The sequence below is a fragment of the Penicillium manginii genome (genome assembly GCF_028828005.1).
Source record: "Penicillium manginii strain IBT 31320 chromosome Unknown utg000005l:1.0-5665137.0:1.0-5668048.0, whole genome shotgun sequence".
In the NCBI taxonomy this organism is placed as follows: domain Eukaryota; kingdom Fungi; phylum Ascomycota; class Eurotiomycetes; order Eurotiales; family Aspergillaceae; genus Penicillium; species Penicillium manginii.
This window is the reverse complement of record NW_026643106.1, coordinates 3,369,785-3,394,075: the sequence shown is the minus strand read 5'-3', so window position 1 is coordinate 3,394,075 and position 24,291 is coordinate 3,369,785. Positions and strand designations below refer to the sequence as shown.

The 24,291-nt window shown below is 48.7% G+C and overlaps 5 protein-coding genes across 5 annotated transcripts; 2 read left to right on the top strand and 3 right to left on the bottom strand.

The window, feature by feature from the left end:
• Positions 1 to 217: 217 nt before the first annotated feature.
• On the bottom strand, positions 218 to 8,296 carry N7533_007651 (AMP-dependent synthetase/ligase; the record flags this gene model as incomplete). The annotated part of the gene is made up of 3 exons (XM_057104301.1): positions 218 to 996; positions 1,017 to 7,776; positions 7,850 to 8,296. The coding sequence occupies 3 exons, from the start codon at positions 8,294 to 8,296 to the stop codon at positions 218 to 220; spliced, it is 7,986 nt and encodes a 2,661-aa protein (XP_056959258.1).
• A 1,028-nt stretch (positions 8,297 to 9,324) lies between these two features.
• Positions 9,325 to 11,262, top strand: N7533_007650 (major facilitator superfamily domain-containing protein; the record flags this gene model as incomplete). Its single annotated transcript, XM_057104300.1, has 3 exons — positions 9,325 to 9,560; positions 9,652 to 10,265; positions 10,328 to 11,262. 3 exons carry the CDS (start codon positions 9,325 to 9,327, stop codon positions 11,260 to 11,262), a joined length of 1,785 nt encoding a protein of 594 aa, XP_056959257.1.
• Positions 11,263 to 11,717: 455 nt separating this feature from the next.
• On the bottom strand, positions 11,718 to 15,905 carry N7533_007649 (ABC transporter ATP-binding protein; the record flags this gene model as incomplete). Its single annotated transcript, XM_057104299.1, has 3 exons — positions 11,718 to 14,767; positions 14,870 to 15,809; positions 15,876 to 15,905. The coding sequence occupies 3 exons, from the start codon at positions 15,903 to 15,905 to the stop codon at positions 11,718 to 11,720; spliced, it is 4,020 nt and encodes a 1,339-aa protein (XP_056959256.1).
• A 2,685-nt stretch (positions 15,906 to 18,590) lies between these two features.
• On the bottom strand, positions 18,591 to 20,551 carry N7533_007648 (uncharacterized protein; the record flags this gene model as incomplete). Its single annotated transcript, XM_057104298.1, has 3 exons — positions 18,591 to 18,836; positions 18,892 to 20,327; positions 20,527 to 20,551. 3 exons carry the CDS (start codon positions 20,549 to 20,551, stop codon positions 18,591 to 18,593), a joined length of 1,707 nt encoding a protein of 568 aa, XP_056959255.1.
• A 1,078-nt stretch (positions 20,552 to 21,629) lies between these two features.
• On the top strand, positions 21,630 to 23,319 carry N7533_007647 (uncharacterized protein; the record flags this gene model as incomplete). Its single annotated transcript, XM_057104297.1, has 2 exons — positions 21,630 to 22,319; positions 22,417 to 23,319. 2 exons carry the CDS (start codon positions 21,630 to 21,632, stop codon positions 23,317 to 23,319), a joined length of 1,593 nt encoding a protein of 530 aa, XP_056959254.1.
• Between the last annotated feature and the right edge of the window lie 972 nt (positions 23,320 to 24,291).

The window sequence follows — 24,291 nt, the reverse complement described above, 5'->3', positions numbered from 1 at the left end:
CTAGGCGGAAGAGGATTTGTGTCGATTCTTGCACGACGTCCGTCAGGTTAGATATTTCTACCCTGGGCCAAATCTTTGGGTTTAAAGTAAACAATGCGTCTCTTACAAAGGGAGAAGTATTTCGCGTTAATAATGTTCAAACTTGAATTTGAACTACCAAGACAATAGGAAAGCATGGCTCTCAGCATCTAGCAATGAAGGGCTAGATGCTAGCAGTTTAAAGATGGACCAAGATAGTCTTCATCTCATCTTCCAACCTCTGCAAGAATTCCTCCGCTCTCTGCTTTGACATCGAGACGGAGGTGTAGTCAAGCTTCCAAAGGAGAGAGTCATGTTCCTCATTGTAGCCAACCTCCAGATAGATGCTACTGCCCCCTGGGAAACACTTCCAGTCGAAGTGATCAACGGCAGTTTCCTCGGTAATTAAATCATCAGAGTCAAGCCTGATCTCAGAGTCTAGAGACAGCGGAGCAAAGATGCTGTCCACTTCTTTACTAAAGGCGCTGCTCGATTGACTCCAAAGAATATTGACGAGAAGGTTGAACTCTATCTCTTGACCAACTGTCTTCATTTTTCGAAAAAGAGATTGAAGATCAGTTTGGTCATAGAGAGCACGCTGGGCCAACTTCTGCTGCATAGATACCAGGGTCTCTTGGGAAGGAGATACCAAGGCATCCGGGACGACTAACGGAAGCATATTCACAGTAGGTCCAGCCATCTGGTCAATTTCGGGATAATCATTCGAGCGCCCATTATGGAAAAGGCCAAATGTTGGATGAGAAACTTCCGCAGTACGTGCCAAGCTGCGTGCAATGGCCAGTATCATGAGAGAAGGTATGGAGATGTTCTTCTCGTGGCATTGACTCTTCACGATGGTGAGATCCCGGGGGAAGATGGCCTGAGAGGACTGCACACACAACGGAGTCAGATCATCTGGGCACTGTGCACCAAGAATTGTGCGTTGACCCATGACGAGTGCTTCTTTCCAGTAGTCATCTGCAAAGCCAGATTCATACTTTTGTTGTGTGTCGAGCACAAAGGACGTGAAGTTTGAAGGGGGGGCAAGGCCTTTCCCTGGTACAAAGCCTCCAAATCATGCACTAGAATTGAAATGGCTCTTGCGTCGTACAAAGCATGGTGTAAAGTAAGCAGGATAACATCGGACTCTGCATGCTGAACTAGCCCGAGGCGAATAGGGGGCGTGAAAAGATCAGATTTTTTGCGTCCAATACTTTTTATTAGGTCTTGAATCAATAGCTTCAGATCTCCGGAGGCTTGCTCAATATGAATCTTGTTTTCTGACATGTCTTGACAGGGCTTCCGCACGACTTGCACAACTTGATCTGGGTGTATAGCAGCAAAGGCCGTACGAAGGATGCTATGTCTCCGTTGAAGCTGTTGCCAAGCATGCTGAAGTTTCTCCGGGTCAAGCTTGAAAGAAGACGTGAGTGGGAACGTAAACTCCCAAAGCTTTCGTTGACTGCGGAGCCAAGAAGCAATGTAGAAGCTCTGGCCGCTGAGGCAAGGAATTACATCCTCAATTTTGTCGTCCGAGAGAGACAAGATAGATAACGCCTTGCTTCTAGCATGTGAGGTGACAGAAAATTCTTTGACCGGAGTAGACTCTGTCGGCGTAGAGGATACACTCGGCTTATCTGAGGCGAGTTTTGCGATGCCTCGAATAGTTTCTCCTTGAAGGATCTCAGCGACTGAAATCTCAAGCCCCGCATTGCGACACCGAGAACTGACATCGAGTGCCAGAATTGAATCCAAGCCAAATGCAAACACGCTATTGCTCTCATGGAGCTTTTCAGGCTCTGTATGAGTAACTTGAGAAAGTATGAGCTTCAGTCCCTCCATGTAGGTCCTGAAAACAGAGTTATCTAGAGAAGCGTCATCTGCCATGCTCAGAGGGCCTTTGACCATGGGTAAGTCATTGATTCCCGGGGGGTACTTTAAAACTAGTTCATTGCAAGATGAAAGGATTTCTTCGACCCCTAGGGCAAGGTTTTGGGTCCAAGTCTCGAGGTCATCCTTTTTGGTCAGCAAATCACGGGTTACTGCACGGATAACAAGGTGATCCGCAGACTGGTCGAATTCCACATTGAGTCGGTAGTGAGGGATATCCGGTTGGCGAGAGGACTCATATGGCTGAAAGATTGATTGAGCGCTGAATTTATCTGACTTGTTGAACGTGAAAAGTGCGTCAAATAAGGAAGATCCGTTGCCGCTGTTTGCCATCCGCCAATTCTTTTGCACAAGACTTAGCGGGGCATTTTGGAAGGGTTGACAATCAATAGAAAAGTTTTGAATGTCTTGCAAGACTGCGAGGGTGCTTTTCTGAGCGGATTCAAGCTTGAGGCGGAAAGGAACCGTATTGAAAAGGGGACCTATCACGTTCATCGAATCCTCGATATCAAAGCTGCGACCGGAGACTACATGTCCGAAGACAACGTCGCGCTGACCAACAATAAGCATCAAAGAGCGCCCAAAGGCAAGCAGTGCCACAGTCTGTAGGGTGACGTTGACTGCACCACATCGACGCTGTAATTCAGGAACTCCAGTTGGTATCTTGATCTCTGCCCACTGAACGTCAAGCTGAGTGGAAGGTTGCGAGATCGATAATCCAAAGTATTGGTAGTCAGCTATCACATCCGTCCAAAACTTTATAGATGATGATTGTTTGGATGCTATTCTCCGTGCGACAGGTGCAAATGAGCTTGGACTTTCTGTATGCCCGAGATAACATTTCTCTAGGCCCGTGAAGAGCAGGGGAAGAGAAAATCCATCGTACAGACAATGATGCATCGTGAGAACCATCAATTGCTGGGAACTCCCAGTGAGTAAAGTGACTTTCCATGGAGGCTTGTTGAAGCTTTCAATGCTAGGGTAGAATGCGTCTTCAGATACCGTCTCGATGGCCTGGGGTAGCGAAGCGATGTTTGACTGGTGCGACCATTGAACGAGGGGATATTTGTGAACCGCAGCATGAAATTGGTTATTCGTGCCCTGGCGGTGGAATGAAGTGCGAAGAATATCGGTATTTTTTACCGTTTCCTGCCACGCATCGAACAGTCTCTCCAAGTCGAGTGAGCCACTGAGAGTTACCACATGGTGATGAAGGTATCCCTTGCCCGCGGTACTTAAGCATTGACCAATCATTGCGGTTTGGAGAGGTGTGCAAGGGTAAGTCTCAACAATTAAGTCATCTGAATGAAACAGTTCTGCGCCAACATCATGGTCTAAGGATATTTCGAGAGTTTCCACTTGGAGTGATACAGCACGAGGCCTCCCGAGATGATTGTGTAAAGCCCCAATGGATGGATGCCTCAAGATATCACTCGGAGAAGCGTCAATATTTTCTTTCTTCAAGCAACGCGCTAGATGAATTGAAATCACCGAGTCAATTCCCAATGCAAAAAATGAAGCATTCTTCGAAACTTGCGATTCCGAAAGACCTGACACGTCAGCCACGACCTGTTGAATCTTTCTTTCGACGTCAGTCCATTGAGATTCATCCCATGCAAGCTTCGTTGGCTTTTGTTTCATTGATGATTCTGTTGCCTCAATGATAGCATCCCCATTTGAAACCAGGTCCGTGAGAAGATCAGAAGTTCTTTCCACGAGGGAGGCATATCGTTCATTGGAAGAGAGAGCTTTGGAAATTCGCAAACGCAACGTGATTCGGTCAACGCCTGGCTCCGCATTGATCTCGAGAGCAAGAGGATAATCAGCTGGCATAACGCTATCCATTTCGGTCAACATATCTTCCCAAGGTGATTGGGGGCTAGTGACGATGTATGAGATCAAGGTGTTGAATAATGGACCTGGCACCCGAGTGTATCGTTGGATCGCGCGAAGGGGTGTATGCTGATGAGGAAGAGACTCAAACATAGCCTGTGTATGAAACTTAGCAAGTTCCAGCAGACTTGATCTGATAGAGGGAAGTCTGAACCGAGCAGGGACGGTAGTCACGAGTGGAACAAGCATTTCTTCCACTGAATTGACCGGGATGCTCCGGCCATTCATCACACGCCCGAATATAACATCTCGTTGGTCTAGACACTCTGCTAGCACAATTGACCATACCGTTTCCAGCATGATTGGAGTAGTCGAAGAGGCCTCGGAAGCGATTTTGGAGAGAGATGATAATCCGAAAGGTAGAGTCTTTGTCATGATGGAGTAAGATCCACCATCGCTATCATCATCCTCAACAATACCCGGCAAGTAGCCATCAAGATAACGAGACCAGAAGCTTTCAGTATCTTCTTCAGCATTCATCACCATGTAATTATAAAGAGGAGCGAGATCCACTGGGCACATTGCTGCATTGCCAGTGTAGTGATGGTGGAGTTGTTTGAGGAAGATACCCATGCTAGCACCGTCAAAGATAGAATGATGAATCGACAGCATGAACCAGCCTGGGTCTTCTTCACATATCGGAGAAGCTGCAAGAATATGGAACGGGGGCTCTTTCTCGATTTTCTGGATGATGTTGGATGCAATTCCGGCCTGGCGCGTATTGAAAAGACCGCGGGCGACGTTTTCGTCAGAGACAACAACTTCGTTCCAGGGGATGGTCACCATGCGAGGTTTCAGAACAACTTGCAATACCTTATTGTCCACAATCGGGAAGCACGTGCGGAGAATTTCATTTTGGTGCATCAAGTCTTCGAACGCGGACTTCAGATTTGTGAGTTTGACAGAATTTCCAAGGCGGCACATAATATGATTGACATATAAGGGCTTTGGACTGCCCACAGAGCTAGAGACAATGCTCTCCTGTAGAGGCAGACATGGACGGATAACGGAAATTGAAGAATTCGGAATATGCGCTTGGGAATTGCGGAAGTTCTGGTCAAGCTGCGCTAATCTGTGCGAAACACCGGCTTCTTGTTCCTCGGAAAAGCTTTTTCTTTGCTCTGGGCTGGGGAATTTGCTCGTATTTGGCAATAATGCGAGTTTTGCGACTGTAGCTTTGCTGAGGATATCGACAGCCGAGCATGTGTATCCTGCCTGGCGCATTTTTCCCGCCACACCGAGGGCACCCAGACTATCAATCCCCAGTTGGAAGATGCTCGTTGCTCTAGTGACAGATCCTGGGTCTGCGTCTATTTGAGAGCAAATTATATTTCGAACTTGCATCTCACCGGCTGTCATATCTGCACCATCTGGTTCGAAATGGGGATCCGAATTTGTTTCTTGGTTGGATTCCGAGTCAGGTTCGAAGATGGGCTCCGTATCCACCACCCCTGGTCCTAACAGCAAGTCCGAGATAGGAATTGTTTCATATAATGCAACAAGACGACGAGTGTCTGCTTTGCCCGATATTTGGATAGGTATGAAAGAGACTGGAAGTAGAACACTGGGGACCATGTAGGCAGGCAACTCGGTTCGGCAACTTTCCAAAATCTTTGGCACCCATTCCTGGTAGTGACTCTTCAGAAAGGTGACTTCGGTGCTGGCAGGATCTAGTCGGTTACCAGATGGGCTGATGAAAGAGACCAACTGAGGTCGTTTCGTGATTGGAGAAGGAGTCACCATAGAAGTCACATTGACTGGAAACCCCGCGCAACGACGAATGGCAATGGAGACTTCTTCAAGCTCAAGACGCTGGCCACGTATCTTAGCCTGACTGTCTCGTCGTCCAAGATATTCAATGCAATCATTTGCCATCAGGCGCACGATGTCTCCCGTACGATACATTCGCTGTCCATGATGATCAGCGAAGCCCGCCGCATCGGGCCTCCGGTGATAACCGCTGGCGACTAAATCACCTGTGACACAGAGCTCGCCTGCTTGGCCTCGCTTCACATATTTTGACGAATTCGATTCCAGGACGTGGACGGTAATATTTCCCACGGCGGTGCCGATATTGCGTACCGTTGACCAGGGCTTCACGGTATGGCTAGTGAAGCCTATCGTGGCTTCGGTTGGTCCGTATGCATTGACGAGAGAAATTGACTGTTTCCCAACAAATCGCTCAATGATTGTCTCTGAAATCTTTTCCCCTCCGACTCCAAGGTAGCGTAAGTCAGGCAACGATTCTGCACTAACTCCTGCATGTTCGAGAAGTGAGGGTACGAAACCAGCATGCGTAATCTTGAAGCGCCTAAGAACCAGGAATAGGTTGTCCAGAAGCATACTTCGCTGGCCGGTGACAAGGCGAAGTCCATGTCTCCATCCGAGGACCATCTCACATATATGCACATCAAAAGCTCGACTGGCATGCGCAAGGTAACTCCCAACACCCTTCAACTTTGGCGTGTCTGGAACATCGCGACAGATATAATCAGACTGTGCCTCAGTAAAAGCGGACAGGTTTCCCCGACTGACAAGAACACCCTTCGGTGCTCCTGTAGATCCAGAAGTATAGAGAAGGTAGCAATCATCTGACGGCTTCGGATCAATTGATTGCTTGTCTTCGATGCTCTCGGAATTTGCACAGATCTCTAGACTGGCAATATCAATCACTTCGCAACTTTCAGTAGAAAGAAGGATCTTCGAGACCTTCTCGTCGACAAAGAAAGCACTCGCTCCACTATCAGAGAGAAGAAATAATTGCCGGGCCTCGGGAAGATCTTCAGCGATTGGGACATAGCAGTTTCCACTCTTCCAAATAGCTAGTACCAAACAGTACGCCATGAATGAGCGATCCAAGCACACTGCTATTGACCTGTTGTGCCATCCACGGTTCACGAGCCAACCGCAGAGCCGGCTTGAGGTTTCGGAAAGATCGCGATAAGTCCATGTTCGGGATACTGTATCGTCTTCGCTGATTGCATCGATGATTTCAAGCCCAATCCAAGAGGGATTGGAAGAAGCCCAATGATCAACCCAGTAAGCCGGGGATATCAATGGAGCCATTTTGACGTCATCGCTTACCACTGGGGAGTGGATAGAGATAAGTTCTTTTGGGAATAGTTGGGTGAGGTCGTGAATGTGCTCTGCAGGTGCGGAGCACATTGTGGTGACCAAAGAATCGATCTGTTTCATGAGAAGTTCTAAATGGGAAGAATCCATCAAGAGCGACTGAGACGAAAGTGAGCAAATCGGTTGGCCCTTGTCTGAAGTTTGAAGTTTGAGTTCTATCGGGGCTTCAAGAGATGTCCGGGATGCATCGCGTGAGCATCCCGGATCAGATTCTTGAGCGGCGAGCTGCCGGTACACGAATACAGCATTGTATGGGGCCTGAGACGAAGGAATTCTGAGAACGTCTCGAAGGTCCTGGACATTGGGACTTGGTATGGCAGCCACAGTTCGCTGGAACTTGTCAAGTCGACATAGGAAATCCTCAGAGTTATCTTGTGGTAGAATACGGATTGGGATCAGGTTGATCGAACTGTCTTGGGTCAAATTTGCCAGGTCTTGATCTCCCAAAATAATCTTGTCTGTCTCCGTATATTCGGCCAGGGTATATGCAAATGCTCCCCGGACCACAGAGACGCCTGACTTGAGGCCAAGCTGTTGAGCGAGGTTGTCCAGTTGCTCCCATGAAGCTTGTAAAGTAAGGCTTGTTCGAGTGCAAGTGGGGCTGGCTGGGGGCTCCAACGACCGTGTGCAGGCGAGTGTTGGGAACTGAATATCACCGAGGCCGGCAAACCCCTTTAACTCTCTTTCCCAAAAGTCCATTCTCTCACTCGGGTCCTTTTCGTATTTTAGAATCGTATTTAGCCTTTGCCCGAGGTTCGATAAATAGCCATCATTTTTTGAGTCGACTCGGTGCGCGAAAATGGCTGTCGATGATTGCAGATCTATACACAACGCCACTCGGACCTGCAAGGAGTTAGCCGGTTGCTCGCCATGAGGCCACCATAGGCCAACAAGTAATATTCCAGTCTTATCTTACCAAAATTTTCAGAGATTCTTCGATTCCGGCTTCGCATCTCAGGCATAATGCAAACTCCAAGGTCTCAAGCTCCCCAGTAGGGCTTTCCAAAGAGGCCTCATACGCCTCCCACTCTAACATCTCATCTCCAGGGAGGCGGCTTGATGATACAACTGCACACCTGGAAGCCAGATCATGATCTCGTTCGGTTACTAAAAATGCAACACGCTCTTGCGCAGTCACTTCCATGATCCAACGCGAGTAGGCATTGATCAAAGACTTGAGGCCATCTTGCTTCTCAAGTGTCTGAAAGCAGATACCATCAAGTGACTTCAGAACCTCAAATGAGAAAGGCTGGGTCACGGTCTCACCGGATGAAATAGGAAGTAACGTCGCTGGAAGACCTTCGTCTGGCAATCGAGCTGATGGCTGTAGAGAGCACTTCCATTCACTGGTTTTGGACGACATCTTGGATCCAGCCAAACGGGAAGACCCTGTTCTGACAGAAATATCTTTGACTCTACTGCGACACAGTGAATAGTTTGGCAATGATGATCTCTTAGATTCTTCTCTATACTCTTATGGACCCTGATACCAGTATCGATGATTTGGCTTGGCGCCGAGCCCGTGGGAATGAATTGAGTTAAATTCGGGTTTCCCCGTTTGGACCCACTGTGATTCATGAAATTACATCTAGTAATTTTCAAAACTCGGAATCCTGAAAGCAAGGGTCCAGCATGGAGCATCGGATCATGGAGGCCGAATAGCTCCGTGTTTTCTTTCTTGATTCTGAGACATGATTCTTGGCAAAATTGATAGCTGGAAGATCCCCGAGGCGACTCCAGAGGAAGTAGAAGATGCCTTCTCAGAGAAGGTTCGGTACTCAAGTGAAATTCTGTGCAATTCTCCTTTTTGACTACGTGATTAGATGGCAAGTAAGAGTATTCTGCGTCTCCAGTAAAGTAATGGAATGAATTTTACTTCTCAAGTACAAGCTTATCCATGGGTATTATTGGGTCCATTTAATTTTCTGCCGTGGTAGGCGCCACAAATTGATCGATAAGATCCTGATATCCGCCAAGCGAGTCACCTAGCCGTATTAGCATTAGAGCAAAGAAGGAGAAAATAGATAGAGTAACTGCAACCGGAGATGAAATCACTGAGTCACGCCATTATTTTCAAGAAAAATCCCATGGTGGCAACCCTGACTTGATTCCTTTGCACGCTGAATGGCGCTAGAAATCCTTCTTGGCCAATCGCCTACCATTGTCGTGAATGTAATTCTTCGGCCCACATAATTTGATCAGAGCGAGTCAAGAATTTCGCCGGACTATGAGTACATTTTTGGTTAGATTGTAATTGTAGAATACTCTGCCCCTAGGAACCCAATATAACTATCAAGAAGTCCGTAAAAATCGGACGATCTTTTTCTCTCTCTGGATTCCATCATTTCCTGCTTCCTTATTTTAGCTATAATCTGTCTTACCTCTACCACGATGGATAATCCTTCATCCAGTCCGCATCTGGATGGCGCAAAACCACCATCCAATCCTGCGGACTCGACACCCATCCCAAAGGACGACGAGCTTCACTCGCAGCGCGTTCTCGCAAAAGTAGACCGTGAAAGAACGGAAACGGACTCGATCATATCTGATGATGCTGCTGGTGTCAAAAAGGCTGAAGCAGTTGTTCTTGCTTGGGATAAGAATGCCGTGTGGGCAGTCTACGCCTGGTATGCAAACCAAATCTTGCAACTCAATCCTCCTCTATTCAGAGATATTGTCCGGCCATCAAATTTCTAATCATTTGTTTCTATCATCCAGGATATGGGTCTGCTTCTTTATGCTCGCTTTCCATTCATCTATTCAAAGCAACGTGATCGTCTACGCATATGCCAACTTCAAAACCGCCCCTGAGATTCCGACTTCGGCAATCCTTGGCAGTGTTGTGGGAGGAGTGGTGAAACTTCCCGTCGCCAAAATCGTGAATATCTGGGGACGAGCCGAAGCTCTCGTAGTTTTCACTTGTCTGTTCCTGCTGGGAATTATTGTGCTGGCATCTTGCACTGGACCCAGTGGATATGCCGCGGGATACGTTCTCTACTATGTTGGATACAATGCAATCTACCTCATCCTTGATGTTTTCATTGCTGATACCTCGGGTCTCCGCAATCGAGCATTTGCATTTGCATTCTCGAGCACACCCTTCATCTGCACGGCGTTCACGGGCCCGCTGGCGGCGCAAGCCTTATTAAAAATGACTTCATGGCGCTGGGCATATGGTATATTTGCCATCGTCTTCCCATTCGTTCTTTTGCCGCTCGCTGTAGTTTTCAAATTCTACGAGCGCAAAGCCGAGAAGATGGGCCTTTACCAGAAGACCAAGAGCGACCGAACCTGGGCTCAGTCTCTTTTGCATTATGTCCATGAATTTGATGGTAAGTCTTCCGAGCCCTGTCTCAATACGTCCATATCCTGGATACTGACATTTGAATTTCAGTCATCGGCGGACTCCTATTGATGGCAGCTTTTATTCTGCTTCTTCTCCCCTTTAGCCTTTCGGCTTATGGTCGAGCCCAATACAGCTCCGCATCTTTCATCGCCATGCTAGTCATTGGCTTCTGCCTGCTCTTCGTCTTTGCGGCATGGGAAAAATTCTTCGCCCGGAAGCAGTTCATTCGGTACGACCTTCTTAAGCAACGAACTGTTCTTGGCGCCTGTATCCTGTCAACTCTCTTGAATTTCGGTTACATGGCCTGGGATAGCTACTTTGTCAACTTTGCTATGGTTGTCTATGACCTCAGCGTCTCCAACTCGGGCTACATGAACCAGATCTACAACATCGGATCATGCTTCTGGGCGCCACTGTTCGGACTTTACATCAGACAAACAAAGCACTTCAAGAAAGCGTGTCTTTTCTTCGGTCTACCTTTGATGCTCCTTGGCTCTGGCCTGATGGTCCACTTCCGTGGTCAGGACGATGGCATCGGATACGTTGTCATGTGTCAAATCTTCATCGCCTTTGCCGGCGGCACTCTAGTCATTGGACAAGATATGGCAGTCATGAGCGCCGCAGATCACGACGGTGTACCCATGATGCTCTCGATTCTCGGCCTTTTTGCCAGTCTCGGTGGAGCAGCAGGCGCCACACTTGCATCTGCCGTATACACAAATGTTTTCCCGAAAACACTTCTTGCCAATTTGCCGGAAAGTGCTAAAGCAGACTGGGCGGATATCTACATTGGTGGTTATCCTGTTCAGATGGCGTATCCGATTGGATCGGAAATCCGCAATGCCATTAATAATGCCTGGGGTGATAGCCAGAAGTATAGCTGCATTGCAACCACAGCGGTCGTTGCCCTGGGCTTTCCGTGTATCGCTATTTGGAAGAATGTGAATGTGGATAAAAAGCAGGTTCCCGGAACGGTCTTCTAAATGTGTTTCCCCTCTCCCTCTGTGTGCCAGTGGAGGATGATACGCCGATACTTGACTGTTCAGATTAAAAATCATAGATTATGGTTTCAAAGTTCTGTGTGCATATAATATTATTATTGATAATGTTAATACTAGGAGAAACTCTTCGCTCAAATTGAAGCTTTATGCATTAAATATCTCGTCTATAAGGATAATGATCCTTTCAAGTTGATAAAGTAGGTCTCAATAATTTTCATTGCGATTGTTAGAACATCCACGAATATTTCATAAATACTTCCTAAAGACATCGATTTTATTTCCAACTTCTAGAGGTGAAATCAGGCAAGCAACCTATACAATTCCAATCAAGGCATTTCCACTTAACAAAAGACAAAATTCTTTTTTTTTTCAAAAATGCAGTAAATACAGAAAACCCTCTAACAGTCTGCAGGCAATCGGTATAAGCTTCACTTAACTTAATTATCAAGCGACTGATGAACCACAGCCTCACGATACATCTCGCTCCGCTCAACAAGCTGAGCATGAGTCCCCTTATCAACACAACAACCATCCTGAATGAGGAAAATCTGATCAGCCCGATAAATAGTCCTCAACCGATGCGCAATAGCAATAACAGTAGTCTTCCCAGCAAGTCCAGCCAACGCGTCTTGAATTTTCTGCTCGGATTCGCCATCAAGGGCGCTCGTAGACTCATCAAGGAGCAACAAGCCCGGTCGTCGGATTAACGCCCTCGCAATTGATAGGCGCTGGCGCTGGCCGCCTGAAAATTGCTTCCCGTCGTGGGTGCAGATCGTTTGGTATTGTTCAGGCAATGATGTTATTACGTCGTGGATCTGGGCGAGTTTGCATGCTTCTTCGATCTCGGTTTGTGTGGGTTTGTAGCCTGGTCTGGCGCCTAGGCCGATGTTGAATGATACGGTTCCCTCGAATAGAACGTTCTCCTGGGGAACAATGGCGATGTCGTCTCTGAAATCGGATGATGCGATTTGCGTTATGTCTTGGTCGTTGATGAAGATGGATCCGGAGGAAGGGTAATAGAATCTTTCAATCATGCTGAAGATAGTCGATTTTCCAGACCCACTGGGGCCAACCAGGGCATAGAATCCACCCGGTTTGAAGGTAATGCTCATCTTCTTCAGGGCCGGTATATCTGGAGAGCTTGGGTAGGAAAAGTCTACCTGGAACAGCGCAGCGCTGACTGCCGCATAATCATTCTTAGCACCAGTCGATGACGTTTCGGGAAACTTGTTTGCTTCGATGTCTGAAATCAAAGCCATCCCTGTCTTTGATGATGTGAGAGCATGGCTGTCGCCATGACTTTCCTTGGCAGAATTTGTGTTGACAAGTTCAACAATCCGAGATGTAGCCTTGCCTGCTTTTGAAAGATCCGGTGCGAGAGCAAGCATCTGCCCGCAAGACTGCGTACTGAACAGCAGAGCAGGCAAAACGATAAAGAATTGAGTTTGGGAGTATAGTCCTGAGGCGATCTGCTTGGAGCCCCACCAGTATGCAAGTGCACTGATGAGATTGCTCACGCTGAACGCGGAGGCCAACCAAAAATTACCCCAAGCAATCGCTTTAGTCGTGTCCTGGTGAGGCTTGTGCATTGACAAGAGGAACTCTTTGTAGAGCTGCTGCTCCAGTGAAAATCCTGCAACAAAGCGTAGATTTCCCAGGGCTTCAACGGTGATCTCCGTAGCCTTTGAGAAGGCTTTCTTGTGTCGTTCCGCAAACTGGCTTTGCGTTCGCAGTTTCATCACTCCGGCCACGAGGAGGATAGGAATAGTCGGTACAAGGACGATTGATATTTTCCACGCGACCACGAATGAGATGATGATACCTGCAAAAAGATTGACGGCAGTCGCAAGAAGAAGGCCGATTGTGGTCCCAGTGATCCCACTCAATGCCGATGCATCGCCGGTAATCAAGGCAACCAGGGCTCCGGGGCTTCTTCCCTCGGAAGTATGCCACGTTATCGTTTGACTGAGGAGTGATCGGAGTGAAGCTACTCGGGTTCGATATAGTATTTGATCCGCAGCCCAGCCATATGCACAACCACCAATGAGATTCGCGAAGAGCTCAACAACTCCCACAATGAAGAACATAAGGCCGAAGAGATTTCCGCTGTGCCGAATGTTTGCTGTACCCTTGCACGGACTGAGCCCTCCGACGGTATTTCCGAACAAAATCGCGTTTGAGCTATAACTAGCCCCAATTATCACCGACATGAATAGACCAATCACGATCAAAAGGAGGTTGGGTCGAATGAATGCAAAGCAAGTCTTTGTAGACAGACATTTCGATATACGCGAGGATTTCTCTGCTTTCGAATCGACGGTGTCTTTCTCCGTCTCAGCCTCAGCCGGCTCCTTCTCGTCATCCAGGGAAGCGGGCTGATTCTTCTCCAAGGTCGTCTCTTTCGATAACATCCGTATTGGATCTTCGGAAGCTGGATCATATTCTCTGCTCACAGAGGTAGATCTTGACAAGCCGATATCCTCATTTTCCACCCTTTGTTGACCGACCATGGCCGCATAAGCGCTGTCACTCTCTAGCAGCACGCGAGGAGGCCCTCTTTCTACTAATCGACCTTTCTGTATGACAACAATTTGGTCTGCATCCTTAACAGTAGCGAGACGATGCGCAATAGAAACAATCGTAACAGCTCCAGATAGTTTCGCCAAAGCAGCCTGGATCAACTTCTCACTCATTGAATCCAATGCAGCAGTCGCCTCATCCAGAATAAGCACCTTAGGCTCGCGAACAAGAGCACTCGCCAAAGCAACTCGCTGTCTCTGGCCACCACTAAGCTTCCCACCCGATGTGCCGACCTGGCTAGAGATTCCAAACTCCAAGGCCTGGATGAAATCAAGTGCATTGGCTCTTTCCGCCGCGCCCCTCGCCAACCGAACGACTTCGGCAATTCTAGAATCGCAGTCAGCGAGAGCCTGCTCTTCAGTGCATCCAGATTGAACCTTGTTGACGAAATCAGTCAGGCTCATGTTCAAAATGACTTCGGCGAGATGCTCATGCCCAACAGAGCCTACCAGGCCATAGGCAATATTCTCCAGAATCGAGCGATCCAAAAGTTGCGACTCCTGCTGCACGAATCCCATCTGGCCTCTCAAGTTGGCCACGTTGACTTGTCGAATATCTTGCTCACCGATACAGACACTGCCCTCGAGCGGATCGTAGAAGCGTTCTAGAAGAGCTACGATGGTCGACTTTCCACCGCCAGAAGGCCCGACGATAGCGGTATGCTGCTTTGCAGGAATCGAGAAGCTCAATCCTTGCACAATCGGTATTTCCGGCCGTGACGGGTAGGTAAAATGAACTTCTTTGAAAGTGATATCATGGTCCTCGAGATTTGCACTGCGCTCGCCAGCAGTTGATGTCCCATCGATATTTGAGCCACGGTTAATCACATCTAACAAACGACCGGACGCACTCGTAGCCGCACTGAAGACATGCATATAAGGAGATACCTGGCTGAAGATGAAAGTCGCTATTCGCAAAGTCAGTCAGTTAATGTTTCAGTATGGCAAGACAAACCGTGACTCCAATCACCATCTCACGATATCCCAGGGTCCGTAAATCTTGAACTCACCATCAATCAAAATAAAGATCACAGTATACACAGCGCCAACAGAAACCCCATCATTCAACCCATCAATCGAATCAGCAATCAAATGCGCACCTTTCCAATACGCCAGCGCATTCGACGAATAAACAATAAAGAAAAGCGTCCCCATCTGCGCCGCATGCACAGCCGCTTTCTTCAAAGCATCCCTCCGCGACTCAGACAAATGCGAAGAAAATAGATCTTCAAGCCGTCGCTGCGCATTAAACGCATGCACAATCTTCATGTGCGACAAACTAGACGACGCGATCGAAGTAGCCATATCAACATTCTTCCCCACGCGCGCCCCATACCGCGACGCAAGATGACCCCCGATCATAGCCATCGCGAAGAAACACGGGATCGCCGCGATCAATATGCCCGCAATCACGGGTACCTTGATAAAGGCCACGACGTATGCGGTGACAAAGTATGAGATTGTAGCAATGTAGATGCCGACTTTTTCAGAAGTGCCCGATTGCAGTGTCTCGATGTCACTCACCAGTCGCGAAATGACTTGGCCGGAGGGCAGATTGTCGTGAAAGGCCGCCTCCTGACGGATCAAGCTGCGGAAGTATGACTTTCGGTAGCGACGGACTAGTCGTTCGCTGACGAGGGCCCAGCATGATGCGTAGATGTAGATGGCTGCGAAGTTGAAAATGGTGATGTAGATCAAGTACAGGACCTTTTTGCGGACGGAGGATGGGTCGTAGACTGTTGTTGAGCAGGCGACTTCGTTGAGTTCGTTGATCAGTTGGCCCAATACCACGCCGAGGAGTGGTTCCGGTACACCTGCGGCGATGGCGAAGAAAGTTCCGACTGTGATGAGGAGGACGTCGATGCGGGTATAATTCAGCGAGAAGAGCAGGCGGACGAATTTGAAGGCTGTTTTCAAGTCTTTTCTCTTGGGGAAGAAATTGATCACTCGCTCGCGCTATTGCAGTGTCAGTCAATTTCTAGAAGATCCAGTGAATTGGAGTGAACTCGTTCGTACCTCTGCTTTCACTCGTCCTCCGATCCCCATCTTCCTATGTAGAGACTGAAGTGTCTCCGATGGTTGCAAATTATTCTGGACTCGGATGTCACAGAGATCAATGCATGGGCTTACACTTGAGGGAGAAAAAAAAAAAAGAACAGACTCGAATAAGAAACGAAAAATGGGCACTTTCTCTATTCTTTCCGGCATGGGATTTACCCTTGCATCGTTGTCGCCATTCAGCTATTAGGTACCTAAGTCGACACTAACACTCGATGCCCACTCCAGGTGGACCAAGCTCATCGGATACTAGTACAGTCAACCAAGAATCGTATTACATGAACCAAATTTACAGCACAGCCCCCTTGTGTCAACCAAAGTCAGGGTTTTTCTCCACCACAATTCGGGCCGTGGACCCTTATCAGATGATCAGATTATCTTACCAGTCTTGGCTCGAATATGTTGGCTTTAGCTTAAACCTTTAAGCTCCATTTCGCAGGCTCGACGTTACATTTTCCGCGTGGGTCCATCAGAAACTTGTAATTTTCAATCTTGGGGAGGCTTGCTTGGCGTTCAAGGGGCGTCAAGCCTCTCACTCCAAACCAGTTTTCTAATTATGACACCCGTCTCGGACGTTGGCCGGGGTTTTTGAAGGGGAAAATGCCTGGATGGGTAATTCGTAGTCAAGACTGACTATTCTTCAGCACTGGATAAAGGTTGGGTACTTGGTTAAGACATTGTTAATCCAGTGTGTGTTTTTTGGGGGGAAACGCATTTGCGCACTACGACGTGATAATCCATGGGGGCTGCATGCACTCCGGGCATCCTTCTCGAGTTTGTGATTTATTACTTGGCATATGCAGTATTGGGCTAGACAGGTATTGCTTTATTCTATAGTAAATACGTCGAATGTTGAGATCAAGAACATATAACACAATAGAGTACTATGGAAATCATAATAACTTTGAACAGTCTAAACAATTTGTAGCAAACTTGATTCGAGTCCCTTAGATAGTACAGAAATGGGATTCTGCACTTCTAATCTTAAACCTAGGACTCGAGAAATCCTGGTATGTCAGTGTGATGATCGTCGATAAGCACTTTCCCTACTGGGGAAAAGCAAAATCAATGCGGGGTGCTGGTGCAGTTCAAAGTACTCCGAGTCCGTACTGAAGCATGCCATATCGGATACAACCGAACGGGTATGGAGCGTAGGGCGCGGTAGGGCGTGGTAGGGCGGAGTGCATTTTATCGATATTCGATCAAATCAGATCCTTTGATCAAAGTTCAGACTAAGACAGCATAGGACTGTGGATATTCTATTCAGATAGCCGCGGCATTATTTAACTACCTCGCGGGCTAGTACTGACTTTTGCAAAAAGATAGCGTAGAACGAACTTCTCAGCTCCACCGGGAGTGAGACCCTATCACCTTCCACGGTTTGCTGAAGGATCATCTTTGTCTATGTAGGCACTACTAGTAATTATCACGGTGATAATAGATTAAATAAGTCCGAGAAATTATAGTCATATATCGAGTAGGATGTGGTCTTGACGGTTTGGCCCGACATCCCGGACTGGAATTAATTTACTATCTGGGAATCGCCGTCAGGCAAACACAGTTGTTTACTTCCCGATGATGTCTTTCTTTAATGGATAACGCTCAACTGTCTTATTCATCGTTTCCAATCGGAGCTCTCACTACATAGGTAGATTCCACATATACATGAAAAAGCATTGCAGACCTAGGACTGTCAACGACCTCGGAAGTAGTATTTCCGATAGCCAAGGCCATCCATAGCCATGTCTTTCCGGGAGTCGAGGTCTCCTGTTGTCAATCCTCAGTTACTCGGTGGGGAATATCTTTCTCCATTTGATTCTGCGTGACAAATTCACGGCTTGTCGGGGCTAGTCAATTCCCGGCTCTGATGAAGCATGTCCGGGTCTCGGCCTTTCCAAAAGAATAGCAGAACGGGATCGTATACCTGAATCGTTGACAGTACACGCTTTCATCTTTATTCTTTTTGAAACAGTGAGCCATGAACGCCATTTCCGCTAGCAATCCATTCAGAGGAAAGAGGGTGAAGGACCATAGAAACGAGCATTCCAAGATCGGGGGTATACTACAAGTCCTACTATCAAGTCATGGTCCTCGCCAGTTGACTCCTCTGCCCGCAAAGCCAACTGATAAGTACCAGCACCCTTCAAATAACTGCATAATTTTTTAGAGATTCCTGCCAAGACTCGAACTTGAAGTTCTTTCGTTTTTCTTCCGAATGGTCTTGGTTATAACAGGATGCTCAGCAGAGGACCTGATTTGTCTGGAACTAGACTTGTTCAAGAGAGAGAGACATAACTATCAAATGGATGACAAACTGCCACAGTCGACACTACGAAAAGCAACCTCATCATTGCCGCAGTTCGTTCTAAGAAAGCTTAAAATACGCACTGGCAGTCAACAAGACCGTGCGGAGGAAGTTGGAGTCAAGAATTTGATCTATGTACAACGGCATCATCGACCTCAAAAGCGACATACACGAAGTACAACCGGAGAGTCACCAGCTCACACTGGCCCGGCTATTTGAAATCAAAGCGTCACGAGTCTTTTCGCTTTCTCTATGTACATGATGCGCCGCGTCTGAGAGGGGGGAAATATGTGTATGAAAAACAGCTGCGCAGGGCCGCTTAGAAGGATAAGAAAAATGAAACCGTGAAAGTCTTCTCAAATGATCCGCTAAATCTTTCTGGACTGGTAGTGGAAAAGAGCCCAGACACACTTCAGTCCCTCCACGCGGTCGTTGGCATCAAAGAGGTCGTACCACTTGCTGCGTTGGAGCTTCAGAACGTGCCAGGGGTGGTCTGCGTCGGCAGTGTCGGCGGGGATGTCACTCTTGCCGAACGTGAGGATCTCTAGGTACCGTCTGTGGACTCGGAGGTGCAGGATGGAGATGTGGTGGTTGATTGACGAAACCATGTAGATCTAGTGCGAACATGTTAGTGAATGGATGGTAATTTAGGGGACTACTGGAACGTACATCATCATAAGCACTGTCCGGAGCCTTTCCAATCTGTTGGTATCGCATGCGCTTATCCCACAGACTGACTCCGGGTTGCAGAATCTGCCACTTCTCACCACTGGAGAGCTTTCGCATTGCACTGGGGCGACGTGACAAGGAGGTCACGAATGGGTGCTCGAACTTGTGGCGTTTGCGAGCGCTCTCGACATCGGGGACAGGTGCTGGGGGCGTGGGCTTGCTTTCTTCGAGCATTTCCTCGGGCAAGGGCATCCCGTGCAACCCCAATCCCTGTCCCTTGACGAGATCTTCCAAGATCCCGTCATTAGGCGCACCGCCAAAACGTGGGGTGGTTGTCCACCATTTCCCTTCTCCGGGGCGCATCTCAATTTCTCCCTGGCGAGCCCGTTCCTGGGCCGCCAGTAGCATCCCACCGACCTCACGGAACAGATCGCAGACCTCTCCGATTCCTGAGCCCGACTCATCGCCCATGGCCCGGAAAGTAGTCTCCGGGCGACACTGGGCGATGAGGAGGGGTCCCTCCAGAATGCCGCTGCGGGCGATTTGGCGGTCTCGTGGGGATCGAGCGGCCTGGAAGGACTGCCGCACCGGGAAGAGCAAGCTCTTGACCGTCAATCGCGGCGGCAGCGTCGGCACACAGACCTGGCACCCAAAGGGCCAAGCCGCCATCTCTACAAAGGCTCGAATGGCCTCCTCCCGCACGTCGTCGGGCATCTCCGTGCCGGATCCAATACGGCGGCCAGTATACATCTTCACGGTCGGGTGAGACACTCCATTGGCATCCACCTCCGATTTGTCCACATCCATCGCTGAATCCGTTGAGTCGGCGGCATTGTCAGTCTGCATCTTATCCTCCTTGGATTCGGCATCGGATGGTGGCGACGATGGCGAAGCAGGACGTTCAAAGTATTGGTCAAGACTGGTGTCCCAGTACTGAGCCATTCGCTCCAATCCCGTCCAAAACTTCCTGGTCTGGGTGATGCGAACTCGTGGGCGGCCCTCACGTGCGGGCAGTCGGGCCATCTCGCGGAATGTATCATCATTGTCCAGCATCAATTCGCTCTGAAGGGTTTCGAAGCGTTCTTTGGGAGGATAAGGGAGGCCATTGCTCATGTCTGGCCGTGTGGGTGCTTCACCACCAGGCAGGATCTCCGGCTGGTTTTCCCAGGGCAGCGGAGCAAGAGACCGAGCCTGGTCTTCGGGGAACATTTGCTTCACATCGACATCGGTCTGGAGTTGCAGGTTCAAGGGCTTAAACCTGTCGAGAGAGATATCTTGGGGGCGTTTGATGGAGGCCAACAGGCCGAAGAGTTCTTGGAGAGAGCATTGTTCTTCGCATACGGGGTCGGGAAGGTTGTATACGGGGAAGTCAAGCGGGGTTGCGTCGGCGGGAGGCTTGCGTTCTTTCTCGGGCTCCGAGGAGGTGGAAGGTAGGGCTGTGCGGGGGAGAGAGATGTTAGCCAGGAGAATAAAAAGATAGAGATAATATTGCACTGTAATATAGGTGTGTAAATGCACAGATTGGGGCTCGCACCTGCATTGCTTCAGCAAGCAGCAGGGGGAGGTACAGGCGGTATGGGTACATTCACAGGTACGGGGACGGGAAAAGGGACAGGGACAAGGACCGCCACTTACCCAAGCCAGGGCCCCAGCCGAACATGGTTAAATAAAGTGCAAGGTGTGCATACAAATACGCTCACATGCTCTAGAAGAGGGAGTTGAGGGGTGAGGCGGTGGATGGTGGAAGTGGAGTGGAGGATTGTTTGGAGGGGAGAACTTGGGAGGTGTTCGCCTGTCAGTACTCAAGTGTGGTCAACTTGGGTACTTTGGGCAGGTGCGACTCTACTTCCCCCAGTGCACCTTCCATACACACACAAGATCAGTCATCATCATCAGTCATCCACCCCTATCACTTACAGATACAATCCGTACACTCCGTACACTCATTGGCTTCTCTTCATCTCCTTTTTGACTCCTCACATTCATCCAGCTCCCGGGTCTAACTCCCCAGGTCTAACTCCCTAGGTCTAACCCCCAGCTGAAACGCCCTGGTTGGACCAGTCCATTTCACAATGCCTCAAACCCTCCCTTTCTGTTTCGCCCAATTATTCGATCGACACAGAAACAAGCAGAAACAGACACCTTCTGCAGACTATCACATTTTCACACGAGCGCGGGTCTGGATCATCCATTGTGCCTGGGATGCTGCCTTCTCATTGGTCCAGGCCCTCAACACTCTATTAAGCGCTGCCTACCCTCACACACGGGGAAGCGCCAACGGTCCGACTTGAAACAATAGATGATACTAATTCATACTGAATGATACCCTGAGTTCCCATGACCCCGGCTGCGTATAAAGTATCAGGCATCCCTGGTAACTTTTTAGAATTCTTTTTTGGCCCCTTCTACATCTCGAAGTAAACCTGTTCAAGTTCTAGTTTCTGGTGGTGAATCGTGAGTATGATTCTCGTGGTAGACCAAGCCTTGGGAACTGGTAGAAACAAGAAAGTGTGGGGGTTCCTGCCTTGTTGACTACAGAGCTGGCTCCTTCCCTTTTGTGCCCTTTGTGCCCTTTGTTTCCTTGGTTTCCCCCAATACACACTTCCTTGACTTTCTTGACTTCACCTCTATACCTTTGTCTTCTACACACCACCTTTCAACACGTCTTTGATATCATCCCAAACTCGATTCTCATTGTGATTCTCTATACCACCCAAGCCTACGAGGGCTATCTCGAGATGGTGAATGAATTTTCACTTCAACCAACCCCTTCCATCTCGGGATTCACTGGAACCCAGCTGGGCACCTCGATGGACTTGGCATCAAGCTTGGTCGTCTTTACCTCGACATTAACAGAGACTATCCATCCGTTCTTGACTTACACCGAACAGACCACCGTATCTGATGATCCCGTTACACAGTTCGTGATCTCTCACCTGGTCACGACCACGAACTTGGAGACGGTTCAATCGGTAACGGTCACATTCACCACTCTCCCACAGTCTCATTTCCCAGAGACACCCTGGTCAGAGAGCACCCAGTCCGAGACCAAACTGGAGAGCATACTGGGTACTACGTTTCAAACCTCGCCTCTCACTCTTACCACCTCCTCGGCTCCGTCGTGGACTACTAGTGCTACGACATCCTCCACCAATTCAGAGTCCCTGTCACAGTTGGAGACACCACTCGTGGGATCCACAGGTCTCAATACTCATCCAAGTGAATGGCCCAATACTCATCTCAGTCCCAATACCCATCCAAGTGAAGGGACTGCGATCACACTGGTCTCCCTTGCACCAACCTCTATCTCGCAAACCTCACAAATTGCCGGCACAGCAATGGCAACTCATTCGCTGTCGCAAATCTCGATGGCTCGCAGTGACTCGGGACTTCCCATGTCTATCACACAGGCCTCCTCTACAGTCCCGGTGTCATCTTTCCACACGATCACAACTTCATCCCCTCTCGTGGGAGTTCAATCTGGCTCGTCTTCGGACGAAATCTACAGAAAGACATCACACACAGTGGGTACGATCGTCGGCTCTGTCGTGGGAGGAATGGCATTCATACTTCTGGCCCTATTGGCATGCATTTTTTTTCGTTCGACGAAGACGACGAAATATCCTGCACCGACGCCTACACAGTCGACAGGCACTGCTGCGAAGTGACTCGGACAATTCCGCCCATGCCTTCCTTGACGGCCATAATCGCCAATCTTCCTGGCCAGTGGACCATGCATCTGCTACTACACCCTCGGATCACTTTCCTCCTGCGCAGAACCACTCAAACACGGCCACTAGGCCCAACTATGGGCTTTCTGCTGCAAACCGAAAGCTCGCGCTAGATGAAAACATCCCGTATGGAAGTCATCGGCACTCTATCGAGGGACCCTGGGCTTGGTGGAACGGGAAGCCTAAGATTGAGGTTTCACCCCCATCACGCAGCGCGTCGATTTATTCACGCCAGTCGTGGGAAGACAGGCTGGAGTCGCTCGAATTCTATCACAATGGCGAGTTTACCACCCCGGGTGGAAATACTACCTATCATCACGGGGCAAGTACGGCAGCTATCCCCGATCAGGCGTCCAAGTCGGCCAGAAGCTCTATCAAAAATCTCGCCCATGAAACCCTGGGTGGAAGGACTGCCACTGTCAACTCTCCCCAAAGCTTCGAGTCAGCCCTTGCCTGGTCATGTGTTGGAACGGCACCCGGCGGTGGGAGCACGGAAACGCTCTCTGCACAGGGTTATGAAACCCCCACTTCCAAGCCGAAGCACCTCGCTACACCCAAGAGGCGCGCGAGCATCCGCAGCAATCCGTTCGATCTGGAATTCCCACCAAGTGTAGCCTCGAAAGGCGTGGATCCTACTTCTCAGATTTCGCTCCCACCAACCGAATTTCCGACTTCAGCATCGGGTGGACGGTACTAGCCATACATGTCATGTCTTGCCTACTCTTTACGAGCAGCTGTGTGATACGCAATCCCATCAATTGCTTGCACGTCTACTTTAAACATTCCCTGTTTTCACACCTTGCCTGATAATCACATGGCCTTGCTCATGAGTCTTATCTGCCACCCCTCTACCTTTCAATCTCTTTCCTTTTCCTGTTCAACTCGGCGGCGGCGGTCTCAAGCAATTTTTTTTTCCAAATACCCCTTTTTCGCGCTCTGTTTTTTACGATTGTCAATCTTTGACATATTCTTTCTGCAATGCCCCCTCTTTTGAGAGCGATGCATCATAGCGGGTCCAGCATTTGATGTTTACACATCTTACTCGGAGTCAAAGATACAGGATGCGATTTTGTGTACTAGGATTGCACAATTTAATTCTCATTTTGAAAATTTACATTATCGGAACTAACAGTAACACCTATTAACTCGGAACTAGTATTTTTACTGCGCCATGGCGCACTTGCCTGCATTCCTGGGAAAGTAGAGATCGGTTGTGGCTGGCCGAAAGTGACCCAACTTCACTTTCACCCCTGCAAACCTTGGAGCCATCCATACACAGCCCAGAAGAATTCTAGAATCTAGTGATCTTTTTCCTTGCAAGGGTTATCTCAATTACTAGGCACGCTTGTGTAGTGTTGTTGTCAAAACAAAAAGGTCCGTGCTTTCACACTCGATTTTAGGTTGTGTGTGACATCACTAGCTTGATGATCTATCACTCGGCCAAGATCTTTATGGAGACGTCTCGTATGTTTGATCACTTCAAGTTCGCAAGTGTTTCGTTCGGTTTCAAACCGGCTGGTAATGACGGGCATCCATGGATGTTACTGGAGGGAGCCCGATTTGAAACTTCAATACGCCTCAGGCTCGAGACCATCGGTCGAAATCATGGAGATATATATACCTAGGTATCCGAATCAAGGTAATACTTCATACTACTACCTAGGTATTA